Source organism: Heteronotia binoei, chromosome 3 (genome assembly GCF_032191835.1).
Source record: "Heteronotia binoei isolate CCM8104 ecotype False Entrance Well chromosome 3, APGP_CSIRO_Hbin_v1, whole genome shotgun sequence".
Classification (NCBI taxonomy): domain Eukaryota; kingdom Metazoa; phylum Chordata; class Lepidosauria; order Squamata; family Gekkonidae; genus Heteronotia; species Heteronotia binoei.
In genome coordinates this window covers 180,768,779-180,795,259 of record NC_083225.1, presented here as the reverse complement: position 1 = coordinate 180,795,259, position 26,481 = coordinate 180,768,779, and the positions used below count along the sequence as shown (strand labels likewise).

The 26,481-nt window shown below is 43.3% G+C and overlaps 1 protein-coding gene across 1 annotated transcript in view; it reads right to left on the bottom strand.

Moving 5' to 3' along the window:
• The window catches only part of LOC132569143 (autocrine proliferation repressor protein A-like), a 62,233-nt gene extending 46,121 nt beyond the window's left edge, over positions 1-16,112 (bottom strand). Inside the window, exons 1-3 of the mRNA XM_060235327.1 lie at positions 15,864-16,112; positions 5,171-5,345; positions 4,606-4,654 (exon numbers count right to left, since the gene is read on the bottom strand). Of these exons, the coding sequence (XP_060091310.1) occupies positions 4,606-4,654; positions 5,171-5,345; positions 15,864-16,050 (411 nt within the window). The 5' untranslated portion in view covers positions 16,051-16,112. The remainder of the gene's footprint in view (positions 1-4,605; positions 4,655-5,170; positions 5,346-15,863) is intronic.
• Positions 16,113-26,481: the final 10,369 nt, after the last annotated feature.

The window sequence follows — 26,481 nt, the reverse complement described above, 5'->3', positions numbered from 1 at the left end:
AAAGTTAAACAGCATTGGGGAGAGAACTGCTCCCTGAGGCACCCCACAATCAAGTGTGTGCCTCTGGGATCGCTCGCCCCCAATGGCCACCCTTTGTCCCCGATCGGAGAGGAAGGAGGAAAGCCACTGTAAGGCCAGCCCCCTAACCCCTATGTCGGCAAGGCGGCGCTTTAGTAACTGATGGTCGACTGTATCAAATGCCGCCGACAGGTCTAATAACATCAGTACCGCAGAGCCGCCCCGATCCATATATATATATATATATATATATATATATATATATATATATATATATATATATATATATATATATATATATATATATATATATATATATATATATATATATATATACACAAACACACACTGTGGCTAATAGCCACTGATGGACCTCTGCTCCATATTTTTATCTAACCCCTTCTTGAAGGTGGCTATGCTTGTGAACGCCACCACCTCCTGTGGCAGTGAATTCCACATGTTAATCACCCTTTGGGTGAAGAAGTACTTCCTTTTATCCGTTTTAACCTGTCTGCTCAGCAATTTCATCGAATGCCCACGAGTTCTTGTATTGTGAGAAAGGGAGAAAAGTACTTCTTTCTCTACTTTCTCCATCCCATGCATTATCTTGTAAACTTCTATCATGTCACCCCTCAGTCGACGTTTCTCCAAGCTAAAGAGCCCTAAGCGTTTCAACCTTTCTTCATAGGGAAGGTGTTCCAGCCCTTTAATCATTTTAGTTGCCCTTTTCTGAACTTTCTCCAATGCTATAATATCCTTTTTGAGGTGCGGCGACCAGAACTGCACACAGTACTCCAAATGAGACCGCACCATCGATTTATACAGAGGCATTATGATACTGGCTGATTTGTTTTCAATTCCCTTCCTAATAATTCCCAGCATGGCGTTGGCCTTTTTTATTGCAAACGCACACTGTCTTGACATTTTCAGTGAATTATCTACCATGACCCCAAGATCTCTCTCTTGGTCTGTCTCTGCCAGTTCACACCCCATCAACTTGTATTTGTAGCTGGGATTCTTGGCCCCAATGTGCATTACTTTGCACTTGGCCACATTGAACCGCATCTGCCACGTTGACGCCCACTCACCCAGCCTCAACAGATCCCTTTGGAGTTCCTCACAATCCTCTCTGGTTCTCACCACCCTGAACAATTTAGTGTCATCCGCAAATTTGGCCACTTCACTGCTCACTCCCAACTCTAAATCATTTATGAACAAGTTAAAGAGGATGGGACCCAGTACCGAGCCCTGCGGCACCCCACTGCTTACCGTCCTCCACTGCGAAGACTGCCCATTTATACTCACTCTCTGCTTCCTATTACTCAGCCAGTTTTTTATCCACAAGAGGACCTGTCCTTTTACTCCATGACTCTCAAGCTTTCTAAGGAGCCTTTGATGAGGAACTTTATCAAAAGCTTTCTGGAAGTCAAGGTAAACAACATCTATCGGGTCTCCTTTGTCCAGATGTTTGTTCACCCCCTCAAAGAAATGTTAGGAGTTAGGAGTCGTGGGGACCCGAGCGGGTGGGAAACGAGAACGACCTGCACTGAGGGGTGCCGGGAGGCAGGTCATGGATATAACGGCACCATTACGGGTGAGAATAACTGGATCCCTATTTTTCGTCCCATTGACTTTGCTAAATCGGCAGCTCAAACGCTTCATGCATGCCCGAGCCGTAATTGACTCTGGGTGCACAAGAGAAATTATCACCCCAAAGTTGGTGGATGCTCTGGGACTAATCTGAAAGCTCCTGCCCCACCCGATCCAGTTTGAGCAGATGGACAGGTCCATAATGCGAGGGGAGCCCTGCATAAAAGAGGCCCAGGGAAAGGAACCATTGGGACGTTGAAGTCTTTGTAATTACCCCCTCTTCCTCCTTTGACATAGTGCTGGGAGTCGGATGGTTAGCTAAGCACCAGCCAGACATACAATGGGAAGGATCAAACCATAGACTTTATTGACAAGAGGTGCGCACACCATCATTGGCTGGGGGATTGGGGACCTAATCCACCGCCCAGAAATGAAAAGATGTGTGTGTCCGTGGAAGAGGTCCAATCCATTCCCCGCGAGTACCGGGACTTGCGCAGGGTGTTTAGCGAGGAGGAGGCAAACGAGCTCCCCTTGCACCGGAGCACCGACTGCGCCACTGAACTAATCCCTGGCCAGGAGCTGCTCAAAGCCAAACTGTATTCTATGGGTTGGGCAGAAAAAGCGGCGCTAAGAAAATTCATAGATAAGAATTTAAAAAGGGGCTTCATTAGACCTGCCACCTCTCCACACGCCGCACCCGTCCTGTTCCGGAAAAAGAAGGATGGGAGCCTTAGACTTTGCACTTTTTTTCGCGAGATAAATGGGATTTCGATGTCCAATGCCTACCCCATCCCCTTGATCAAAGATTTGTTAAGCATGGTGTCGGAGGGGTCCATTTTCACAAAACTGGACCTGAGGAATGCGACTTTAGAGTGCGAATCAAAGAAGGGGATGAGTGGAAGACCGCATTTAACACCCCGATGGGACAGTTTGAATACCTAGTAATGCCATTTGGATTGCAAGGGGCCCCGGGAGTGTTCATGAATTTCATAAATGAAGTCTTGAGAGAGTACCTGTACAAGGGGGTGGTGGTGTACCTGGATGACATCATTATCTATTCAAAAGATCTGGCCTCCCACGTGCAACTGGTGAGGAAGGTACTCACTACCTTGTATGAACATAAACTGTATGCCAAAATGTCGAAGAGTGAGTTCCACCAGACGGAGTTCGACTACCTGGGGTTTCGTGTCTCCGGGAAGGGACTGGCGATGGACCCCGCAAAAATACAAGCAGTGCTAGATTGGGAACCCCCAAGAACACGTAGACAGGTACAATCTTTCATTGGGTTCGCCAATTTCTACAGGGGGTTCGTTCAGGGGTTCACCCAGGTGATGTTGCCCCTAACGGACTTGTTAAAGACTAAAGGGAAGGGACCCAAAGCGAAAAAACCAGGGGCAAAACTAGCTTGGACCCCCACTTGCCAGAAAGCTTTCGAACAGCTCAAACGCTTATTTACAAGTGAACCAGTGTTGGCCCACCCCGATGTGCTTAAGCCCTTCGTGGTCCAATGTGATGCTTCCGACGTGGCCGTAGGAGCCATATTAATGCAAAAAGACTCAGAGGGGAGGTTGAGACCATGCACCTATATCTCTAAAAAATTCTCATAAGGACAGCGCAACTGGTCAGTGAGGGACAAGGAAGCGTTCACTGTAGCTTTTGCATTGAAAAAATGGTGGTCCTGGCTTGAGGGAGCGAGGGTACCATTTGAGATCTGGAATGACCACAAGAACCTAGAAGCGTTTACCGGATGTAGGAAATTGACCGAAAAACAGATCCGGTGGGTCGGGTTCTTCGGAAAGTTTGACTTCACCCTCAAGCATATTCCTGGGTCGAAAAACTTTCTAGCTGATGCACTCTCGAGGCTGCCCCAACACGAGAGTCAAAGAGAGGAGGTGGTGGACTCTATCATTCCTCCTAGCGCCATAGCGGGCGCTGTAACCACCCGATCTGGGAAAAAATCACAAGGCGCCAGAACCGCGGGGGGGCAATAAACTGATCGAGGAGGCAGAGCGCGAAGGTGAAGGGAAGCCAGAAGGATTTACGAAAGGGGCCAGATGGTTTTGGCATTACGATTAAGAACATAAGAACATAAGAGAAGCCATGTTGGATCAGGCCAACGGCCCATCCAGTCCAACACTCTGTGTCACACAGTGGCAAAAATTTTTATATATACACACACACTGTGGCTAATAGCCATCGATGGACTTGTGCTCCATATTTTTATCTAAACCCCTCTTGAAGGTGGCTATACTTGTGGCAGCCACCACCTCCTGTGGCAGTGAATTCTACATGTTAATCACCCTTTGGGTGAAAAGTACTTCTTTTTATCCGTTTTAACCTGTCTGCTCAGCAATTTCTTCGAATGCCCACGAGTTCTTGTATTGTGAGAAAGGGAGAAAAGTACTTCTTTCTCTGCTTTCTCCATCCCATGCATTATCTTGTAAACCTCTATCATGTCTCCCCGCAGTTGACGTTTCTCCAAGCTAAAGAGCCCCAAGCGTTTCAACCTTTCTTCATAGGGAAACTGTATGTCCCCAAAACTCTGCGTAAGGAAGTCCTACAGCACTGCCATTGTAATAAGCTATCAGGCCACTTTGGGTATGTAAAAACCCTACACCTATATGCATTCCACTGCTACTCTGTATTAGTTCCAATACTTGGCTCAATAGAGGCATATGGATTATCAATAAACCATACTTTGTTTCAACTCAAGGACTGGTTACTTTGAAATCTGCTTGCTTGACACTCATACACACACACATACATACACACATATATACACACACATTTATACACACACACACACATATATATGATTTCATCTGAAATGCATTTGACAGCAAACTGCACCTTTAGGTTTTATTTTGTTTTGAATCAAAAAGTAAGTCCCCTGGATAATGGTGGTAGGAGTGACTGTGAGGAGCATTTCAGGAAATGACCTGTCTGGCCCAGAGGTGAAAGGGAAGCTTCAGCAAAGAGAAGTCCATTAGTACTTACATAGAAGGTGAGTGGTTGAGAAGGAAATGGATTCAGCATAGCTACGATCCTGCAGAGAAACAATAGGCACTTTCATACTGAGGAGAAAATTATGTCTCATTCAGTCTGTGGACATTAAAAGGAAGGGTGAGACCTTAGCCATAAAAGACAGTTGGGGACAAGACAATTAGATGAAATATGAAGCAGTCTCAGTTGTCCCCTAATCTCATATTATTGTATTACCTCCAGATACTTATGGTATTTTTAATTACAATTATAACAACATAGGGTTACAAAGTTTTGTCTCAGACTAAATTTCTCTGCTGTAGTAGATGGGTTAGTCTCTCTTGCTCATGTGGTTATAGTGAGGTCAAAAGGGAGGAGGGCAGAGAGTCTTGTTTGCCTGCGTAAGCTCCTTAGGAGAAAGGCACAAAATAGATTAAGAAATTTATCTTTTAAGGGCATGTGCATCTCTCATGATTCTTAATGCTCAAACTATTAGCATACATCTCTACTCACTACAAAAAGCAGCTGTCCTACGAGAAAATGAAATAACTTCTGCCATTTATTGACATTTTTTACATACGATTTTGATTGCATCACTGCTATAAGACGACGAAACGGGTTGAAAGGATTACTTGGAGCTGAACTATCATTTCGATCAAGTTGGAGTATAAGGAGACATGAATCTGCAAGTGTCACTTTTATGGGAATAAGAATTGTCAGTTCATGGCTCCAGTATGGTTTGTCCACTTCAGATTCTGGGAAGAGAAACACAGAATTCTGCATTCACGGCTCTCATCATCAGTGTTTCCTCTAAGCTGAGTTAGTGTGAGCTAACTCACAGTTTTTCAGCCTCCAGCTCACACATTTTTGTCTTGCTGCAGGAAAAATGGCCCCAGAGCAAGTTGATTTATGCAGTAGCTCACAACTTTAATGCCAGCAGATCACAAAGTAAGTTTTTTGCTCAGAAGTCTCCAGAACTTAGAGGGAATATTGCTCATCATCATCCCTGTTATTATTATTGTTGCCTTCATTGTCGTCGTCGTCGTCGTCGTCGTCATCATCATCATCATCATCATCATCATCATCATCATCATCATCATCATCATCATCATCATCATCATCAAAATCTGTATCCTGCCTTTGTCCTGAGACCCGGTTGGGACTCCGGCGGCCCCTCCCCCGAGGCCCCTATGAGCATCTGCCGACCTCCCCATACCCTGGAATCACCCTGCAATCTGGACCCCGGTTGGCTCACCCAAGGCACCCAGGCAGAAGATTAGGCAGAAGATGCCCGATAGGGTATCAACAGCGGCAGGGCCCAGAGAGCTGAGGAGCAGTTCACCACCATGGGAAATGTCTAGAGGGAGGGGCGAGCTCAGCCAAATGCCCGGTGAGTATGCCCGAGCCTCACCAGGGGAGGGATCCAGCAGGAAGCAGCGCCTGGATGGGGAACCAACCTCGCAGCTGATGCCGCTCGTCTGAAGTTGACTCTTGTGGGGCCCGAGGAGGAAGGTGAAGAGGGGCTAGGGAAAGAAGCAAGGGAAGAGGTGGAGATGCCCAATACCTGGGTGTCCCCACTGATAAAGGGTGCCGGGGCCAGAGCCACAGGGGAAGGAAAGGGAGGGGGTGGAGTATAAAAGGAGAGGGCCAGAAGGGGTCAAGGAGGAGAGGCACTGGAGGACTGGGCAGGCAAAAGAGATGGAGAAGCCAGTCCCAGCAGGCATGCGGAGACCACGAGGGTGATGTTCACCTGGTATCCCATGCATTTCTGAGACCCTGGTCCAGCTCCATAAGGCCAGGTGAGCAGGGGCGGGGTGATGGCCACTGCAGGGGATGGGCGACAGCATGACAGCCTTTCTACCCTTTCTACCCAAGGCTGCTTACAAGAAAATGTATAAAATCATATCATTAAAATACATATTAGAAGAACACAAATCAGTTATTAAAAGCCGGGTTTGGAAGGAGGGATCACTGAAGGAACTCAGACTAGACAAAGAAGGCTTCTCTCACTGGCATTGACAGAAAGAGGGAAATGAATATCCCTGGGGAAAGAGTTCCACAGTCTTGGTGCAATGGCTGAGAAGTCTTCAATGAAGGTGACCTAATTTCACAAGGTGAGGCACCTGAATCGTACCTGCAGAAGATAGGATTACTGGTCTGGTAGGTTCATAAAGGAACAACAGTCATAGAATCATAGAATTGGAATGGACCTCTAGGGTAATCTAGTCAAACCCCCTGCACAATGCAGGAAACTCACAACTACCTCCCCCTAAATTCACAGGATCTTCATTGCCATCAGATGGCCATCTAGCCTCTGTTTAAAAATCTCCAAGGAAGGAGAGCTCACCACCTTTTGAGGAAGCCTATTCCACTGAGGAATGACTCTAACGGTCAGGAAGTTCTTCCTAATGTTGATCCGAAAACTCTTTTGATTTAATTTCAGCTCATTGGTTCTGGTCCTACCTTCTGGGGCCACAGAAAACAATTCCACACCATCCTCTAGATAACAGCCCTTCAAGTACTTTAAGATGGTGATCATATCACCTCTCAGCCGCCTCCTCTCCAGGCTAAATATGCCCAGCTCCTTCAACCTTTCTTCATGGTCTCCAGACTCCTCACCATCTTCGTCGCCTTCCTCTAGAGCTTTTCTATACCCTTCTTAAAATGTGGTACCCAAAACTGAACACAAAACTGACTCCAGGTAAGGCCTTACCAAAGCAGAGTAAAGCGGTACCATCACTTCATGTGATCTGGACACTATACTTCTGTTGATACAGCCCAAAATTGCATTTCTCCTCCATGACTCCTCAGTACCAGTATAAGAAATTCTGACCCCCTGTAGATTGATAGATCCACTGAGTGGGGGTCAGGCTCAGAGTGAAGATATTATCCTACAAACCCAGATAGAACCCCAGGTTTTTTGCAAAGGTGCCACCCTAATGGAGGGGTAGTTGAAACCCCAAAACAGAAGTTTGTTGTCTGCATGTGTGATGGGAAAACCCCACACCTCTACCCAAGCTGCTGACTGATTGTGGACATGACAGATCTGCAGGTAGGCAGGAGATGTTGGCTGGAGGCCATGCAGACAGAAGGCTGAGTGAGTGGGGACAAGTGGTAGGAGAAATGGTTCTCCATGGTCTCAGGCTGAGGTCTTTCATATTGCCTCCTAACCTTATACCTGATCCCTTTTAACTGAAGATGCCAAGGATTGAACCTGGGACCTTCTGCATGCCAAACAGATGCTCTGCAAGTGAGCCACAGTTCCTCCACTAGGACAGGGAGGGAGATTATGCCTTATTCTGATTCAGATCATTGGTCCATCAAGGTCAGTATTGTCCACCCAGACTGGCAGCAGTCTTTCACATCCCCTGCTGCCTCATCCTTTTAACTGGAGATGTGGGGCACTGAACCTGAGACTTTCTGCACTTTAAGCAGACATTCTTTCACTGAACCACGGCCCTCTCCTTGTGTATCTTGGGGAAGGGTCAGTTTCTTAAAAAAAGAATTCCATTGCAGTGTTGGATGAAGTTCACCTCTCCCTCCCTCCCAAATTAGTCTTCTTAGCTGGTAGGCTGGACAAATATTTAAGCCAGGCTGAGGTTTGCAGGTTTTTAGAAAAAATTCCATAGAATCCTAGGTATAGTTTCACAAAGAAAAAAAATCAGGGGTTTACTTGTGTTTAGGTTATTTTGTGCTCTGGATTGTCCCTTATGCCTCTGATCCTGGTCTCTGACTCTGACCTTTGTATTTGTGCTTTTGGGTTGCCTCTCAAACTGGAGAGTCAGTTTGTTGTGGAGAGCCAGTTTGGCATAGTGGTTAAGTGTGTAGACTCTTATCTAGGAGAACCAGGTTTGATTCCCCACTCCTTCACTTGCACCTGCTGAAATGGTCTTGGGTCAGCCGTAGCTGTGGCAGAGGTTGTCCTTGAAAGGCCAGCTGCAGTGAGACTCTTCTCAGCCCTATCCACCTCACAGGGTTCTGTTGTGGGTGAAAAAGATTAAGGAGATGGTGAGCCACTCTGAGATTCTGAGTGGAGGGCGGAATATATATCCAATGTCTTCAATGCCAAATTTGCGGCTGTGATTGTTGTCTGTTTTGTGCTTTGCACTTTGACACCTGGAAACTGTATCTGTGTGCCACCTTGGTGGATGCTGGCCAGTAGGATACCTGGTGTGTCTGCCCAAACCCCTCATAGGAGGCAACTCTGGTGGGACCCAGGAATTATGGCATTCCAGAAATAACCCAAAGCCAGAATCAGGGTTTGTAACAGGGACATGTGAAATCTAGAATGTGTTCCCAAAATCTGAATCTGAAGGGCACACTAGTCATACTGATTCCATCTTTATGGTCTGTAATAACAAATGTACTTGCTACATGAGTAGTTTGTCTCTCTTCCATCTTTTCTTGGCCTGAGATTTACTGTGCCAGACCTGAGATTCAGGTATACATCAGAACAGGGCTCTTTTTTGTAGCAGGACCTCCTTAGGCATATTAGGCTACCCCCTCTGATGTAGCCAATCCTCCTGGCAATGAAAAAAGAATTCAAAAAGGAAGTTGGAGATCTTAGAAAAGATATAGAGGGTTTCAAGGATGAGATAAAAAATAAAGTTAAAGAGGTAGAGGGAAAAGTGGATACACATGCCTCTATCTTGTTAAAACCTGAAGAGAAGGTCATAATACATGATTGCAAGTTGATGGAAACACAAGTTCATCTGAGAGGGGTACCTGAAAAGGAAGAGGCAGATTTAATGGGATATATGGTGAACATTATCACTGAATATTTAGAGGAAGGCCCTGACAAATTTAGGAGTATGCTGGAAGGTGCCTACAGAGTCAGCATATGTGAAGGACAAAGACCTGCCAAGAGACATTGTTATAACACTAAGATCAAAAGATCTGGCAGGAAAAAATTTGAGCAAAGGTTTCCAAAAAGCTTGGGCTATAGAAGGGAGCAAAATTAAAATAATGAAAGAGCTACCAAGACAAGTGATTAGTTATAGGAAGAAATATAAGAAGTTAACCGACCAGCTGCGTGCAGAGGGCACAAGATATAGATGGATAATACCTGAAGGTCTTGGATTTGAACAACATGGGAAAAGGATCACAATAAGGAGTGAACAAGAGATGCATAGCTTTTTTGAAGAGAACAAAGAATTAACATCATAATGGAGTACAAACTATTATCTTGGAATATAAATGGATTAAATTCACCACAGAAAAGAAGAAGAACATTTCATTGGATTAAAAAACAAAAATGCAACATAATCTGTTTACAGGAAGTTCATATACAACGCAAAAACAGTAAATTTTTGTGGAATAGAAATTTGGGGCTGGAATTTTTTTCATTAGCAGAACAAAAGAAAAGAGGGGTAGTCTTTTATATCAAAGAACAACTTGAGCCAAAACTAATATTTAAAGATAAAGAAGGAAGATATATCGCTGTTGAAGTGACAATTGAGGTGAAAAAAACGTTATTATTAGGATTATATGCGCCAAACGGAGCGAAAGATAAATTCTTTAAAGATATAAATCGACAACTGGATGAAAAGACATATGATCAGGTTTTGATGATGGGTGATTTTAATGGGACAATACAAAATTGTGGGAAGGGCGGGATACAAATAATGAATAAATAAGAATAAATAAAAATAAAATAAAAATAATATTGACAGATCAAGCCAAAAGAAGAATGACAAAGAAGGAAAGCTACCAAATTCTTTATTTGAGTTGATTAAACAGGAGAACTTAGAAGACATTTGGAGAAAGTTTATAGTAAGAGACTATACATTTTTCTCAGCGAGACATAACTCTTTCTCTAGAATAGACATGTTATGGGGTTCCCAAAGCTTGGGCCTCATAACAAAAAAAATTGAGATTCTACCAAAGGTTTGGGCGGACCATAATCCAATATGCTGGTCTACAAAATTGCAAAAGAAAACAAGAAGATGGAGAATTAATGAGGATTTACTACAAGACAAAGACATTGTGGCATTCTTAGAAAAGGAGACTGCAGCATTCTTCCAAATAAATGAAATGGATGATATGGAATTTCAAACAGTATGGGACACTTATAAAGCAGTAATGAGAGGACTGTTAATCACATTGAACAATAAAGATAAAAGAGCCAAAGAAGAAAGATTGTCAGCATTGCAAAATGAAATAAATAAAAAAGAAAGGGATCTGAAAAAAAGGCCAGGGAAAAAGAAATTAATAAAAGAAATTACGATATTACAATCCCAAGTTAAGCAATTGCTGAACAAAGAATTAGAATGGAATTTAAAAAGTCTGAAACAGAAATCGTTTGAAAGTGCGAATAAACCTGGAAAATATTTGGCCTGGCAACTGAAGAAAAAGAAAGAAAATAAAACCATAAATAAAATTATGGTAAATGGGAAAGCAATAGTAGATCAAGAAGGAATCAAAAGAGAATTTTTTAAATATTACGCAAATTTATTTAAAGTTGTGAACATTAGGAAAGAAAAAGTGGAAGAGTATCTACGGAATATCCAAGTGGTACCTTTAACTGAGTATATGAAAAAGACTTTAAATGACCCAATAGAGAAAATTGAAATAGAGGCAGCAATAAAAGCAATGAAAGAAGGCAAAGCCCCAGGGCCTGATGGATTTATATCAAAATTTTACAAAACTCTTAAAGATGAGATAACACCCAAACTGATGAAATTGTTAAATACGATAAGAGAAGAAGGGAAAATTCCAAATACTTGGAGGGAAGCTGTAATTTCTTTGATTCCTAAAGAAGACAAAGATATCACAAATGTAAAGAATTATAGACCAATTTCATTGTTGAATAATGACTATAAGATTTATTCAAGAATTTTAGCAGAACGATTGAAGCAATATTTGATCAACTTTATAAACAAAGACCAAGCCGGATTTCTTCCTAAAAGACAAATAAGAGACAATGTAAGAGCTGTTATTAATGTTGTGGAATACTATGAGAAGCATCCAGAAAAGGAAGCGGCCTTATTTTTTGTGGATGCAGAAAAAGCCTTTGACAATTTGAACTGGGACTTTATGTTTGCGGTAATGGAAAAAATAAACTTAGGGAAACAATTTATAAAAATGACAAGAGCAATATATATGGACCAACAAGCAAAATTGTGCATAAATGCAGATCTTACCAAAGAATTGAAAGTAAGTAAAGGGACAAGGCAAGGATGTCCGTTATCACCATTGTTGTTTATAATGACCCTTGAAATTTTGTTACAACAAATACAAAAGGATAAAGAAATAGAAGGACTAAAAATTAGAAGATTCTCTTATAAGTATAAATCTTTTGCAGATGATATAGTGTTCATATTAGAGAATCCGATTCAAGTGTCACCATTGTTGTTAGCCAAGATAAAAGAGTATGGAGAGTTAGCAGGACTATATATAAACAAAGAGAAATCGAAATTCTTATGTAGAAACATGCAACCAAATAAAATAAAAGAATTGCAAAAGGTGACGGGTTGTGAGGTCACTACTAAAGTCAAATATCTTGGAATAGAGATAACAATGAAGAATATTGATCTATTCAAAAATAATTATGAAAAACTGTGGTGTAAGATGGACAAGGATTTGATGAAATGGAATAGGCTTAACTTGTCCTTACTGGGCAGGATAGCTGCAATTAAGATGGATATTTTGCCAGGAATAATGTATTTGTTTCAAACTATCCCGATTGTAAAAGATGCCAAACAATTTAACAAATGGCAAAGGAAGATTTCTGACTTTATATGGGCCGGAAAGAAACCAAGGATTAAGATGAAGATTTTAATAGATGCTAAAGAGAGAGGTGGTTTTCAACTCCCGGATTTAAGATTGTATCATGATGCGGTTTGTTTGACATGGATCAAAGATTGGATAATGCTGTTAGATAAAAAACCTTTATGGTTAGAGGCCCATGGGAATAAATTTGGCTGGCACGCGTATTTGTGTTATGGGAAGAATAAAATGGATGTTTTTTTCTCTCACCATTATATCAGAAATAGTTTACTAAATACTTGGATAAAATATAAGAAATATGGGGATGAGAGAAAACCGCTGCGGATAGTGCCTGCAGAAGTAATAAAAATAACAGCTGAATCCGATGAAGAAAGAGAGATGTCATATAATCAACTGCTCAAGATCCAAGGAGACAAAATTGAATTAAAATCCTCAGAAGAGCTAAATAATAAGTACGATTGGTTTCAAATGCAACAAATCAAAAGCTTGATGGAAAATGATATTAAGTTGGAGGGAATCAGACGAGAACTAACGGAACTGGAAAGGGTCCTGCTTGGAGATAATGAAAAATTGATATCAAAAGTATACAAATTATTATTGAAATGGTCTACAGAAGAAGAAGTAGTAAAGTCTCAAATGGTCAAATGGGCAATCAATGTGAATAGAGAAATACAAATGGATACGTGGGAGCACCTTTGGAAGAACTCGATGAAGATCTCAACTTGTCAGAGTATCAAAGAGAACTGTTTTAAGATGATGTATAGGTGGTATATGACTCCGAAAAAGCTGGCTAAGATGAGTAAAAAGATGTCGGATAGATGTTGGAAATGTAAAAAACATGAAGGTTTTCTTTCTTCCATATGTGGTGGACTTGTGAAAAAACGAAAGAGTACTGGAAGGTGATACAACAAGAAATCTCCAAAATTTTGGGTTATGACTTTAAGAAAACTGCAGAGACTTTCTTGCTTGGATTACAATTAGAAAAATTTCCAAAGGAAGACAGGACTTTAATTTGGTACTTGTTATCAGCTGCTAGGACATTGTATGTGCAGCTATGGAAACAAGAAAAAATACCAGAGAAATGGGACTGGACTATGAAAGTTTTATCGTGGAGTGAGATGGACAAACTAACTAGAACGCTAAGAGAATATGATTTAGATATATTCAAAAAGGAGTGGAAGAAATTTAAAGGATATATGGAGAAAGAAAGGAATGTAAAAAGACATTGGACAATTTTTTAGCATTAATGAGAAAAAAAAATTATATTGAACTTTGATCAGTTAGTAGTACCTTTAGTATTGAACTTAAATCTATAACTTCGGGGAAGTCAACATTGGAGGGAGGGGGAATTGAAATACCATATGGGTTAGTACTGAAAATTTATAATTAAGATTTGTAACCATATGTTATCAATAAATTGTTAAAACATGAAGAAGAGAGCAGTGAGAACTCAAGTGTGGCTCAGGAAAGAGCAGACAGAATGGAGGGAAGCTCTGCTTGGCAGTGTGGCAGAGCGATTTAGCTTTATCTCTGAGAGAAAATAGAGTTCCCAGTTATTGGGCCTGTCTCTGTTAAACAGCGGACACCGAAGAAGAAGAAGATGATGATAATATTGGATTTATACCCTGCCCTACACTCTGAATCTCAGAGTCTCTGAGCGACTTACAATCTCATTTACCTTCCCACACACACACAAACACACCAGACACCCTATGAGGTAGGTGGGGCTGAGAGAGCTTTCCCAGAAGCTGCCCTTTCAAGGACAGCTCTGCAATAGCTATGGCTGACCCAAGGCCATTCTAGCAGCTGCAAGTGGAGGAGTGGAGAATCAAACCCTCGTGAGAAAGTGCAGGCTGCTATGGGTGGAAAAAAGATCCAACATTGTGGCTAGTCAGTAAAAGCCTGTTGGTGCCTGAAAGCAGTAAAGAGTTCTCAAATTCACTGGAGAACCAGTATGGTCTAGTTTTGAAGACCCCGCTGGTCCGCATGGTACCACAATCCAATTCTATGCCCTTGGATTGGTGGCATCCTAGATGATCACCTAATTTGCCTAGTGGGCAGTTCAGTCCTGCTTCCACATAAAGCCTGCTGGTGACCTTGGGTCAGTTACAGTTCTCCCAAAACTCTCTCAACCAATGTTCTCTCAAACTTTGTGAGCTACTGACATTAAAGTTGTGAGCTACTGCAGAAATTAGTTTGCTTTGGGGTCATTATTCCAGAGCTATGACAAAAAAATGTGAGCTGGAGGGTAGAAGTAGATATTGGAAGATATTGGATTTATATCTCACCCTATACTCCGAATCTCAGAGTCTCAGAGCAGTCACAATCTCCTTTTCCTCCCCCCCCCCCCACAACAGGCACCCTGTGAAGTACGTGGGGCTGAGTGAGCTCTTGCAGCAGCTGCCCTTTCAAGGACAACTCCTACTCAAGCTATGGCTGACCCAAGGTCATTTCAGCAGGTGCAAGTGGAGGAGTGGGGAATCAAACTTGGTTCTCCCAGATAAGAGTCCGCGCACTTAACCACTACACCAAACTAGCTCAAAAAACTTTGAGCTAGCTCACGCTAACTCAGCTCAGTGGGAACACTGCTCTCAGTCTCATTTGTCTCACAAGGTTCCTGTTGTGTAGAGAGGAAGGGAAGGTGATTGTAAACTTTTAAAGATAAAGGTAGGATATAGAAGTCCACTCTCCTTCTTATAACAATAATAATACTTTTTTATTTATATCCCGCCCTCCCCGCCGAAGCAGGCGCAGGGGGGCTCACAACATTTTAGTTCAATACAATACGATACAAGATGATGATGAAGAAGAAGATATTGTATTTATATCCCGCCTTCCACTCTGAAGAGTCTCAGAGTGGCTCACAATCTCCTTTACCTTCCTCCCCCACAACAGACACCCTGTGAGGTAGATGAAGACATTGGATTTATATCCTGCCCTCCACTCCTAAGAGTCTCAGAGTGGCTCACAATCTCCTTTACCTTCCTCCCCCACAACAGACACCCTGTGAGGTAGATGAAGACATTGGATTTATATCCTGCCCTTCACTCCTAAGAGTCTCAGAGCGGCTCACAATCTCCTTTTCCTTCCTCCCCCACAACAGACACCCTGTGAGGTGGGTGGGGCTGGAGAGGGCTCTCACAGCAGCTGCCCTTTCAAGGACAACCTCTGCCAGAGCTATGGCTGACCCAAGGCCATGCTAGCAGGTGCAAGCGGAGGAGTGGGGAATCAAACCCAGTTCTCCCAGATAAGAGTCCGCACACTTAACTACTACACCAAACTGGCTCTCCAGTATAATACAATACAATACAATATAATACAATACAATAAAATCACTTAATTCAATGAATACTACATTATAAAACCATCTTTTACTGCTGCTTACACTAATCCCTACCCTTCCATCTAAGCCAGTGGCCCCTGGAACTTTTCTGAATGGGTAACTTCTAATCTAGAGGGAATCACTATTACAAAGCCTTTCATGGTCAAATATAGTGCTCCTCCTCCACTCCAGCAGCTGTTCCATACTTTTAATTGGTGCTTACCATTCAGCCACTTCTGGGAGGTCATATTGATGATATTATGGGTAGTGTATGGCACAACAATCTTCTTCAGGAGGGTATATTCATAGTGAGGGTCAGGAAGGTTCACAAATTCATCCAGAGCTTTCTGGTCCATCAGCCAAACAGGGGGCAAGCAGGCAGCAAAGAGGAAAAGGACCAAAGAATGCATCTCCTAATACGTTGTTGGACCCTTTGCCTGCTCGTCGCTTGGCAGTGTCTCCTGCCAGAGGTGAGAGATTCTTCTGCCTCTTGATGTTGACACAGATAAATCATCCACCACCCCCTCCAAAGTGCTGCTGGAGTAGCTTTCCAAAGGAATGATACTCTGAAGACTCCCTGTGCTTTTGAACACCTGCCCAGTTCCCTTGGGCCTGAATCACAGGCACACGTGGTGAGAAAATGACCATTCATATCAAGCCAAATATATTTTGGAAGGGGTTTACCAAGGGAACAAAAATAAATGCAGTTTCAAAATAACCCATAAATATATCAGCTATGCTGGGTGCCATAGGGCTACTCATAGCTGCTCCAAACCTAAAGTAGGGTTTAAAAAGAAAGAAAGAATGAGAGCCAAAAACTAAATTGGAGGAAATTTAACCACACGTTTGTCAAGAAAATCTTCCACATCTTGCTTCATGCTGGAGAATGTTTGTGTAGAGAGCTGACAGATTGGCTGAGAACAGACGGGCATTCTGGGGTGAATGGGAAGCGGCCGAAAGCAGGTCAGCTCAAAAAGAGCCGTCCCAGAGCCTCCACGCGGTACCAGGAAGGTGGCCCCACCCTGTCTTTGTGGTGCCTCAGAAGTGTTTCCTAATGGGGCAGAGCACTCCTGCACACAGATGCTCCCACCAGGTTGCCAGAGGGAAAAAGTTGGAAACAGCTTAGGGGTGTTTGGCGCTTCCACACCACCAAGTCTCACTTGCACCCTTCCCCGTCCAAATGGTGGGGAGGCAACTGATGGCCGGCTCAAAGATTTGCTACCACTTTGGAAGTGGTAGCTTTTTTGAGCCGGCCTCAGGGGCCTGGAGGACGGGGTGAGGACGGGAGGAGGATGGGTGGCAGATGTTGCCGTCTGCACAGATTTTTGGGGTCGACTTCAGAGGAGTCTCTGAGTTGACCCAAAGTGCCGGACTGTTATCAGCCATTAAAACTGCTCCATTTGGCACCTGCTTGCCTTCCACAATGTTTATAAAATGCTTTGTGTCTTTCATATAAGACAATTCTGACGCAGATGCGTTTGCAAAAACATCATTAGAGACTGCTAAACAATTATTATTCCATGTTGATTGCTTTTTTACCTGACCACATTCTCAAGGCTAATTTTCTTTTGTATCGATTGTAAACTTTTGTTAGAAGACTGAGGGGTTTTCTGATAGTGCAAAATGGTCTCTTTAAATTAGGGTTGCCAAGTCCAAATCAAGAAATATCTGGGGACTTTGGGGATAGAGCCAGGAGACTTTGGGGGTGGAGCCAGGAGACATTGGGGCGGAGCCAGGAACAAGGGTGTGACAAGCATAATTGAACTCCAAGGGAGTTCTGGCCATCACATTAAAAGGGACAGCACACCTTTTTAAATGCCTTCCTTCCATAGGAAATAATGAAGGATAGGGGCACCTTCTTTTGGGGCTCATAGAATTGGACCCCCTGGTCCAATCCTTTTGAAACTTGGAAGGTATTTTGGGGGGAGGTACTAGATGCTATACTGAAAATTTGGCACCTCTACCTCAAAAAACAGCCCCCCTAGAGCCCCCAATACCCATGTATCAATTCCCCATCATTCCCTATGGGAATCGTTCATGGAGGTGCATAATGGCTGTGGGGGAGGGGCTTCCCCCGCCAGCCAGCTGGCTGGGGGAGGGAGGAAGTCTGTAAAACCGGGGGATCCCCCTCTGGGACCTGGGGATTGGGAAGCCTACTTTAAATGGTAGTACCATAGAGCTTTCATGTTTTTATGTCGTATGTTTCCAGTTTGTCCTTGTGGATGTTTTTGTAAAAAAAATATTTCTTTCTAATGTAAATCTGTGTGTCTCTAAATCAGGACTAGGGCCGCAACCGTAAAGGGTGTTAAAAGGAATTGATGTAAGAGTGGTTCATATTTCAATCTGCATTTAATTTGGTGTTTTCTATGTTATTATAATTATAATAAAGCATGTTTGTCTCATCTCCACTTACATTCATTTGCTTCAAACAGATACTATATACATTCAGCATATGATCTCCACGAATCTGGGAACCACCCCTACAGTCTGGAGCATACATTCAGACAGGGCTTTTATTTTTTTTGTAGCAGGAACTCGGTTGCATATTAGGCCACACCCCTTGATGCAGCCAATCCTCCAAGAGCTTACAGGGCTCTTCTTTCAGGGCCTACTGTAAGCTCTTAGAGGATTGGCTGCATCAGGGGTATGTGGCCTAATATGCAAAGGAGCTCCTGCTCCTGCTAAAAAAAAAAAAAAAAGCCCTGCATTCAGATCAGGTGAATTGAGCCTATGCATGAATATATAAGCCCCCTTGTAAATGCCCATGTGAATGGGCAGGGAAAGTCCACTGGATTTTGGGCAGAACCACCATGATAGGTCCTGCTGCCTGCCGGCCTGCCTATCTCCATACACGCTATGTTGCATGTTTAGGACTTGTGTCACTCCCCACTATTTAAATAAGGAAGCAGAACACAAGCAGCATAACCTCCGATCCTACATGATATGCCCAAAAGGGGAAATGTCACCCTACAAAGTCTTCTAGCCAGTTTGGTGTAGTGGTTAAATGTGCAGACTCTTATCTGGGAGAACCGGGTTTGATTCCCCACTCCTCCACTTGCAGCTGTTGGGTTAGCCATAGCTATTGCAGGAGTTGTCCTTGAAAGGGCAGCTGCTGTGAGAGTCTTCTCAGCCCCACCCACCTCACAGGGTGTCAGTTGTGGGGGGAGAAGATATAGGAGATTGTAAGCCACTCTGAGTCTCTGATTCAGAGAGAAGGGTAGAGTATAAATCTGCAGTCTTCTTCTAGGCTGCTTATCATCATCATCATCATCATTTATTGATGCTCACAGACCAATTGATCATAAGCATGTAAAAGATACAAAATCAATCCAAAATACATTTAAATCATAAAATTCCCTATCTATAAAACATTAACACTAAACATGAATTTTAAGTATTCCTAATTATTAATTCTTTTCTCAGTTTGATTGTTTTGCTAATATAACATGCTTATTTTGTGTTACAAAATTTCTTAACATTTTCCTCGAAGCTCTTAAAACCAAGGAAACCCAAAAGAAATTTTACTACTCGATTGTAATGGCTGGATCAAAACCACTGAGCAAAAATTGATGCTTGCTTACTATAGGTAGGTCAATACCAGAAATTAATGGCTTAGTGAACTGTGTTCTTAAATGTGTGTACCTTTGGCAGAAGTAAAATATATGCTTTACAGTTTCGATAGAGCTGGATTCGCAGCCACATAAACGGTCAGAGTAGGGTTTTCTACCGTATCGTCCAGTTAGAACAGCTGTAGGCAAGGCATTAAACCTAGCTAAAAAGAAAGCTCTTTTGTAAGCTGGGATAGTCAGAAAGTCTATATATGGACAGTGGAATTTAAGACATCTAAAACAAAAAAAAAAGCAGGAGGGCACATTCGGTGAGCACGGGCAGCAGTGCTATTCAAATCTCACTGAAATAACCTTTTTTTTTTTTTTTCATCAGGGAGCGTGCTGCAGAAAGGGACATAGTCAACAATAAGGTGTTACCTAAACCTAAGTTTAGGAGTTGGGCATCTGCATGTTTGAACCAGTGATTAACATATGAGTCCCTTGGTAATGCACTTAATAGACTATCGGGGGGGGAGGGGGGAGATGCTTTAAGCGATAACCAAAAATTGCAGCCCGTGCTTTAGCCTTCAAGGATCAAATCCCTAGCTCAGCTCTAATGGCAATCCCTGCAACACAATAAGGAACAGCTAAAAGCTTTCTAAGAAAACTATGCAAAACGGTATCAAGATGATATCAAGACTTTCACCGACTAAGTCATCCCACAAGGGAACACCATAGGAAAGCTGGGTAACTACTTTAGCTTCAAAAAGCTTAAGAGTTGAGGGGATATGTTGCCCACCTCTAGAGAAAAAAAGCAAGATTCCATTGGTTGTTCTTTGGGCTTTCTCATTCATAAGGGCTATATGATTTTTCCACGTCAGATTAGATTGGAATTTCAAACTTTAGTAGTTATAGCTAGTTAACTGTTGCAATTTCTTCCCATTGCCAAACATGCATGGTGGGTCAGGATTTTTTTTGTAAAAACGACGATCTTAGATTTATCGTAATTAATAGTTAGACCTTTGTTTCTGCAATAGTTCCCAGATGCTGTCAGTAGACGTCATAATTCCACTGGAGACAGGGCTATCAGTAAAGTGTCATCAGCATACGCAAGTGTAGAGATGAGAAGATTTGTCAACATAGCTGCATGCAAGTTAGAGAGCCTATGTTTTCCTGGGAGATCATTTATAAGAAGATTAAACAGGGAGGGTGCCAAGACACAACCCTGCCTGACCTTCCTATGTATTGATTGTTAACTCGGACTCGCGCTTCAGATGACTCATATAGTGATTGAATCAACCAGAGTAAGAGAGTGTCTATACCATAGTTAACAGTACCAAATGCCGTCTTTAAGTCCATAAAGGATACGTAAGTTGAAGCACTGGGAAAAGCAGTGCATTTTTTAATAAGACGAGACAAGACAAAACAGTGGTCCAGGGTAGAATAACCTGACCGGAAGCCTGCTTGCTCAGGGACCAATATAGAATTGTCTGTCATCCAGCTGGTCAACTTGTCTAACAAATAGGATGCATGCAGCATCCCCACTGCTGAGAGAAGACTAATTGGATGATAGTTACTCAGATTTAGTCAATCCCCTTTTTTGTAGATCAGAACTATAAGGGCCTGCTTCCAACCTCCTGGAATTTTGCCTGACTCATTTACTAACGTAAAAACTTCTGCTAATATGGGGGCCCACTATCTGCAAGCTCAGGAAAGCTGGGCTCGTGACAAAATACTAGCTTTAGAGAATTTCCAATGAATTAATAACCTTAAATTTTGTGGCTTTCCTGAGCAGGCTGAAGGTACCTCTGACTTGATTTCATTTGTTTCTGCTTGGATTGCCTCTCCACTGCACTTAGAAAATGGCGTAGCCCCCCCTAATTAAATGATGGCACCTGGTTTTTTGGCCACTGTGTGACACAGCGTGTTGGACTGGATGGACCACTGGCCTGATCCAACATGGCTTTTCTTATGTTCTTATGAGCATTTCGCCTGAGTCCTTTATACACTGCATCGTCTCAGTCCTCTCCCAGACCCAGAGACATCACAGTGGAATTTGTTGATTCCAGAACCAAACAACACTTGCTTCAGGAAGCCTTCAGGAAGCCTGCTATTCTAGAAAGAAAAGATCCTAGACTTCCCAGATCTTTTGGCTGAATCACTGGAGAAGCATCGTGAAAGCCTATCACCACCAAACTGCAACAAGCCAACGTAAAGTATCACTGGAACCATGTAAGCAACATTCTTGTCTCCTATCAAGGCAAAACTTACTCAGCTGGTGACCTTGATAGCCGTCATCTTCTTCTGCGGTCTTTAAAGCTGGAACCACCCCCAGAAGCACCCAAGCCTACAATACGTTCATAGAAGACTAACAAGGTTCAGAACATGTGTGTTAGATGTTCAGGTTCTCCCCACTCAAGCAGAACCTGGAAACCTAACAGACATGTTCTGAACCTACTTTGTCTTCTATGAATGTATTGTAAAGATGGGGTTTCAGTGATAAATAAGCCTCCAAACTGAAGAAAGATGGATGAAACGTCTTGATATTTAGAACAGACATGTTTGGGAGGGCTTCCTTTAGTTCTATGAACTAAATACTGGAATATTGTTACTCCTTTGTGATGGGAAAGACTGTTTTTGAACTGTCTTCTGTAAATCCCCAGGTGGGGGAAGAGGATTCCCTGGTTTGGAGGCCCTCCTCCCACTTCAGGTTCATCAGAAAATAAGGGGGGGGGATATCTGCTGGGCACTCCATTGTGCCCTATGGAGACTGATTCCCAAAGGGTATAATGGAGAATTGATCCGTGAGTCTCTGGGGCGCTGTTTTTTTGAAGTAGAAGCACCAATTTTCCAGCATAGTATCAAGTGCCTCTCCTTAAAACATCCCCCAAGTTTCAAAAAGATTGGACCAGGAGGTCCAATTCCTTGAGCCGCAAAAGAAGGTGCCCCTATTCTTTATTATTTCCAAATGGAGAGAAGGCATTCAAAAGGCGTGCGGTCCCTTTAATGTGATGGCCAGAACTCCCTTTGGAGTTCAGTCATGCTTGTCACACCCTTGCTTCTGGCTCCATCCCCAAAGTCCCCAGATATTTCTTGAGTTGGACTTGACAACCCTAATGAAACTCCTGTGTGGGCCAGATGGAACAGAGACAGCAGCCACTGAAAGGATGGTCTAAGCCTGCTAGGGCTGGCAGGACTTGATGACCCTGCCTAGCAGTGACACAGTAGGTGGAAACAGGCCAGCATACCTTATTGCTGCTACTTAGAAGTTGTCATACTGATTCTCCCCCCCATCCCCAGAATATTGATTCTTGAAAAAGTTAAGGAGGCCCCCCCTCACTCTCATCACCTCCCCACTAGATGGAAGGAGGTGGACTCAGGGCAGAAGCTGCATCTGCCACTATTCTAATGCTGAAGAGGTTGTAGTAGGGTTGTCAAATCCCTCTGCTGCTATGCTGTGGAACTTGTTTCTTGTGCACAGTGTGATGACGCCGCCTGGAAGTGATGTCATCAAGCCCAGGACATCACACCAGGAATGTTCTAGGACTCACAATAAAAATCTGTGGTATAGAGTTTTACAGGGATTCCTAGAGTGTCACACTGGCAATGCTCTAGGATTTGTGGTAAAACTATGGTACCATAGAGTTTCCCACCCACAAGTCCTAGAGTGTCCCTGTCCCGATGTCTTCAGTGTGACGTCACTTCTTGGTGACATCATCGTGCTGGGGATGGCTGGATCCCTTGGTTGTAGGTTATGTTTATTTGCTGCCCAGTGTCTCTACATATATGTATGGACTGGTAATTTCCATTTAATGGCATCTGAAGAAGTCTACATTCACACAAAAGCTTATACATCCAATAAAACATCGTTGTTCTTAAAGGTGCTACCGGACTCAAACTTTTTTCACATGTTACATGTCTTACTGTCCTTGGGTGCCAGGACAAACCATTTCTTTTTCACTGAGAAGTTCTATCTTTTCCAGTAGTTTTTCCAGTCTGCTACTAGCTTAAGGACTGTTTTATGGATATCCTTTAAGGCTGTAGCATGTTTTAAAAGCTGTTGCAGTGTCCCAACCTTGTGTTTCTGGCTTGTTTATTTCCCAGTTGGTAATTCTTATATATTTCTGTTGATTTGTCTTATATATTTCTGTTGATTTGTCTTTTATATTTTTGTCGTTTTTTTCTTTTGACAACCATTGAAGTCATCTCTGGAGAGGCACTATATCAGTTCTCTAAAGGCATAAAAAGTGGAACTCGGAGATTATCCTTGATATTCAGTTTTTCCAGTCTGCTACTAGCTTAAGGACTGTTTTACAAATATCCTTTTAGGCTGTAGCATGTTTTAAAAGCTGTTGCGGTGCCCCAACCTTGTGTTTCTGGCTTGTTTATTTCCCTGTTGGTAATTGCTATATATTTCTGTTGATTTGTTTTTTCTTTTGATAAGCATTGAAGTCATCTCTGGAGAGGCACTATATCAGTCCTCTAAAGGAATAAAAAGTGGAACTCGGATATTATCCTTGATATTCAGACCCCAGTCGAGAAAAAAGTCATTTCCCATTCTTCATAAGAGTGGAGACAAGACTCAAACATCTGAAAAGGTGCCCCTTTTGTGATGTCATGTGACTGACATATGCTGTGAAAGTTGACTTCCACCATTGTATTCCCTGCAGGCTGCCATTGTATTCTTGTGGCCATTATGTGTTACCTCAAAGACAGCGGAAGACATGCAATGGTCCACTTAGATACACTTAGATACATACAGTGGCCCAGAGTGTTTCAAGTTTTTTTCCTGTTTCTTTCAGGAAGGGCTTTTTTTTGCAGCAGGAACTCCTTTGCATATTAGGCCACATACCCCTGATGGAGCCAATCCTCCTGCAGTTTACAGTAGGCCCTGTACTTAGAGCCCTGTAAGCTCTTGGAGGATTGGCTATATCAGGGGTGTGTGGCCTAATATGCAAAGCAGTTCCTGCTACAAAAAAAGCCCTGAGATTCTTATCCGAAATACTAGTGATGACATTACAATGAGATCTATGACTGATCGCCCTGGTGGATGACCTTCAGCGGCATCTGGATCAAGGCGGCTCGGCGGTGCTGATGCTGTTAGACCTATCGGCAGCGTTCGATACGGTCGACCATTGGCTTCTGGCTTGCCGCCTTGCCGACGCGGGGATTCAGGGGCTGGCCTTGTAATGGCTTTCCTCTTTCCTTGACGGTCGGGGACAAAGGGTGGTGATTGGGGACGAACTGTCCCAGAGACACACGCTTGATTGCGGAGTGCCTCAAGGGGCGGTACTTTCCCCGATGTTATTTAACATCTATATGCGCCCCCTTGCCCAGATTGCCTGAAGGTATGGGCTGGGATGTCATCAGTATGCTGATGACACCCAGCTCTATCTACTTATGGACGGCCGGCCTGCCTGCGCACCAGAAAATCTGGACCGGGCGTTACAGGCAGTGGCTAGGTGGCTTAGGCTGAGTGGGCTGAAGCTGAACCCGGCGAAGACAGAGGTCCTTTGCTTGGGTCGTTGTGGCCCGGGAAGGGAAATCCCCCTGCCAGTTTTTGACGGCGCGCCGTTGATAGCGGCGCGCAGGGTCAAAAGTTTGGGGGTACTATTGGAGCCTTCATTGACAATGGAGGCTCAGATAGCAGCCACTGCCAAATCCGCATTCTTTCATCTTAGGCGGGTGAGGCAACTGGCCCCTTTCCTGGAACGCGACGACCTAGCAACAGTGATTTATGCCATGGTCACCTCGAGGTTGGACTACTGTAATGCCCTCTACATGGGGCTACCCTTGTGCCGGACCCGGAAATTGCAGTTAGTGCAGAATGCCGCTGTCCGGCTGCTATTAGGGCTCCCAAGATGGGAGCACATTCGGTCTGGGCTTCGGGATCTGCACTGGCTGCCAATAACATTCCGAGTCCGGTACAAGGTGTTGGTCATTACCTTTAAAGCCCTATATGGCCTAGGACCTGACTACCTTAGGGACCGTCTCTCCCCACACGTTCCCCAGAGAGTACTACGATCGGGTTCACAAAACCTGTTAGTAATCACTGGGCCAAAGGAGGCCCGTCTGAAATCCACCAGGGATCGGGCCTTCTCGGTAACGGCGCCTTACTGGTGGAACCAGCTGCCGGAAGAGGTGAGGGCCCTGTGGGACCTAGGGCAGTTTCACAGGGCCTGTAAGACAGCCCTCTTCCTCTTTCACAGGGCCTGTAAGGCAGGCCTACAACGACTAATTGACACTGAGAATAATTTTTGGATGGAACTAAAATGCATTTAATAGACCGCTGGTTTTTATCTTTTTATGTCTTATTAATTATGGTTTTAACCTTATTATGTAAATGTTTTTAAGCTGAATTTTTGTGAGTTATAATGTTGTAAGCCGCCCTGAGCCACTTCGGTGGGAAGGGCGGGATATAAATCTAAATATAAATAAATAAATAAATCTCAATCCTATCTAGGCACTGCACTTAAACTATAAAGCACATTTCGAATGTGCTTCAAATATTTCTTACAATGCCTGAGGTGGTAAACCAGGGCTTTTTGGGGGGTTTTTTTAGCAGAAACATGCAGGAACTCATTTCCAGCTGGCTTGGTGTCAGGGGTGTGGCCTAATATGCAAATGATTCCTGTGGTAAACTAAGCCTCAGTCTATCTGGAATAGTACTTTTTTAAATGGCTGAGGTTCTCACAATAATAGATCTTAATGCCTGTGATCAAATAGCCCAGGGATGGCCAAACTTCCTTAACATAAGAGCCACACAGAATAAATGCTGGATGTTTGAGAGCCACAAGATGTCAGATGTTTAATAGAAGGGAGGGAGGGAGGGAGGAAGATGGGGATGGGAGGGATGGAAAGAAAGCAACTTTAACTTTAAATGCATTCTCCAAGCCACCTGCTGGCTTGGCTTGGAGAAGTGATTTGAAGGGAGAAATGCCTTCTCCAAGCTAGCTGACAGGGCAGTTGAGACTTCAAGAGCCACACAATATGTGTGAAAGAGCTACATGTGGCTACCCAGCCACAGTTTGGCCACCCCTAAAGTAGCCCATGAGGGCTGTAGGGTTGGACTGCTTGCGCCTTGAGAAAATGTGGCCTGGGTAACAAGCCCTTTACTCTTCCTCTTGAACCTGCTTCTTTCTGTACCTCCCATTTCCCATCTTTTACCATGTCCAGTGGCACCAGCTGTAATTTTGTAAATGTTATGCAAAGAAAACCTTTATTAAATATATGAATGGGAAACAGAGAAGCAGTAACAGAAGCAATTACTTGATGGGAATTTTGGTTTATTAT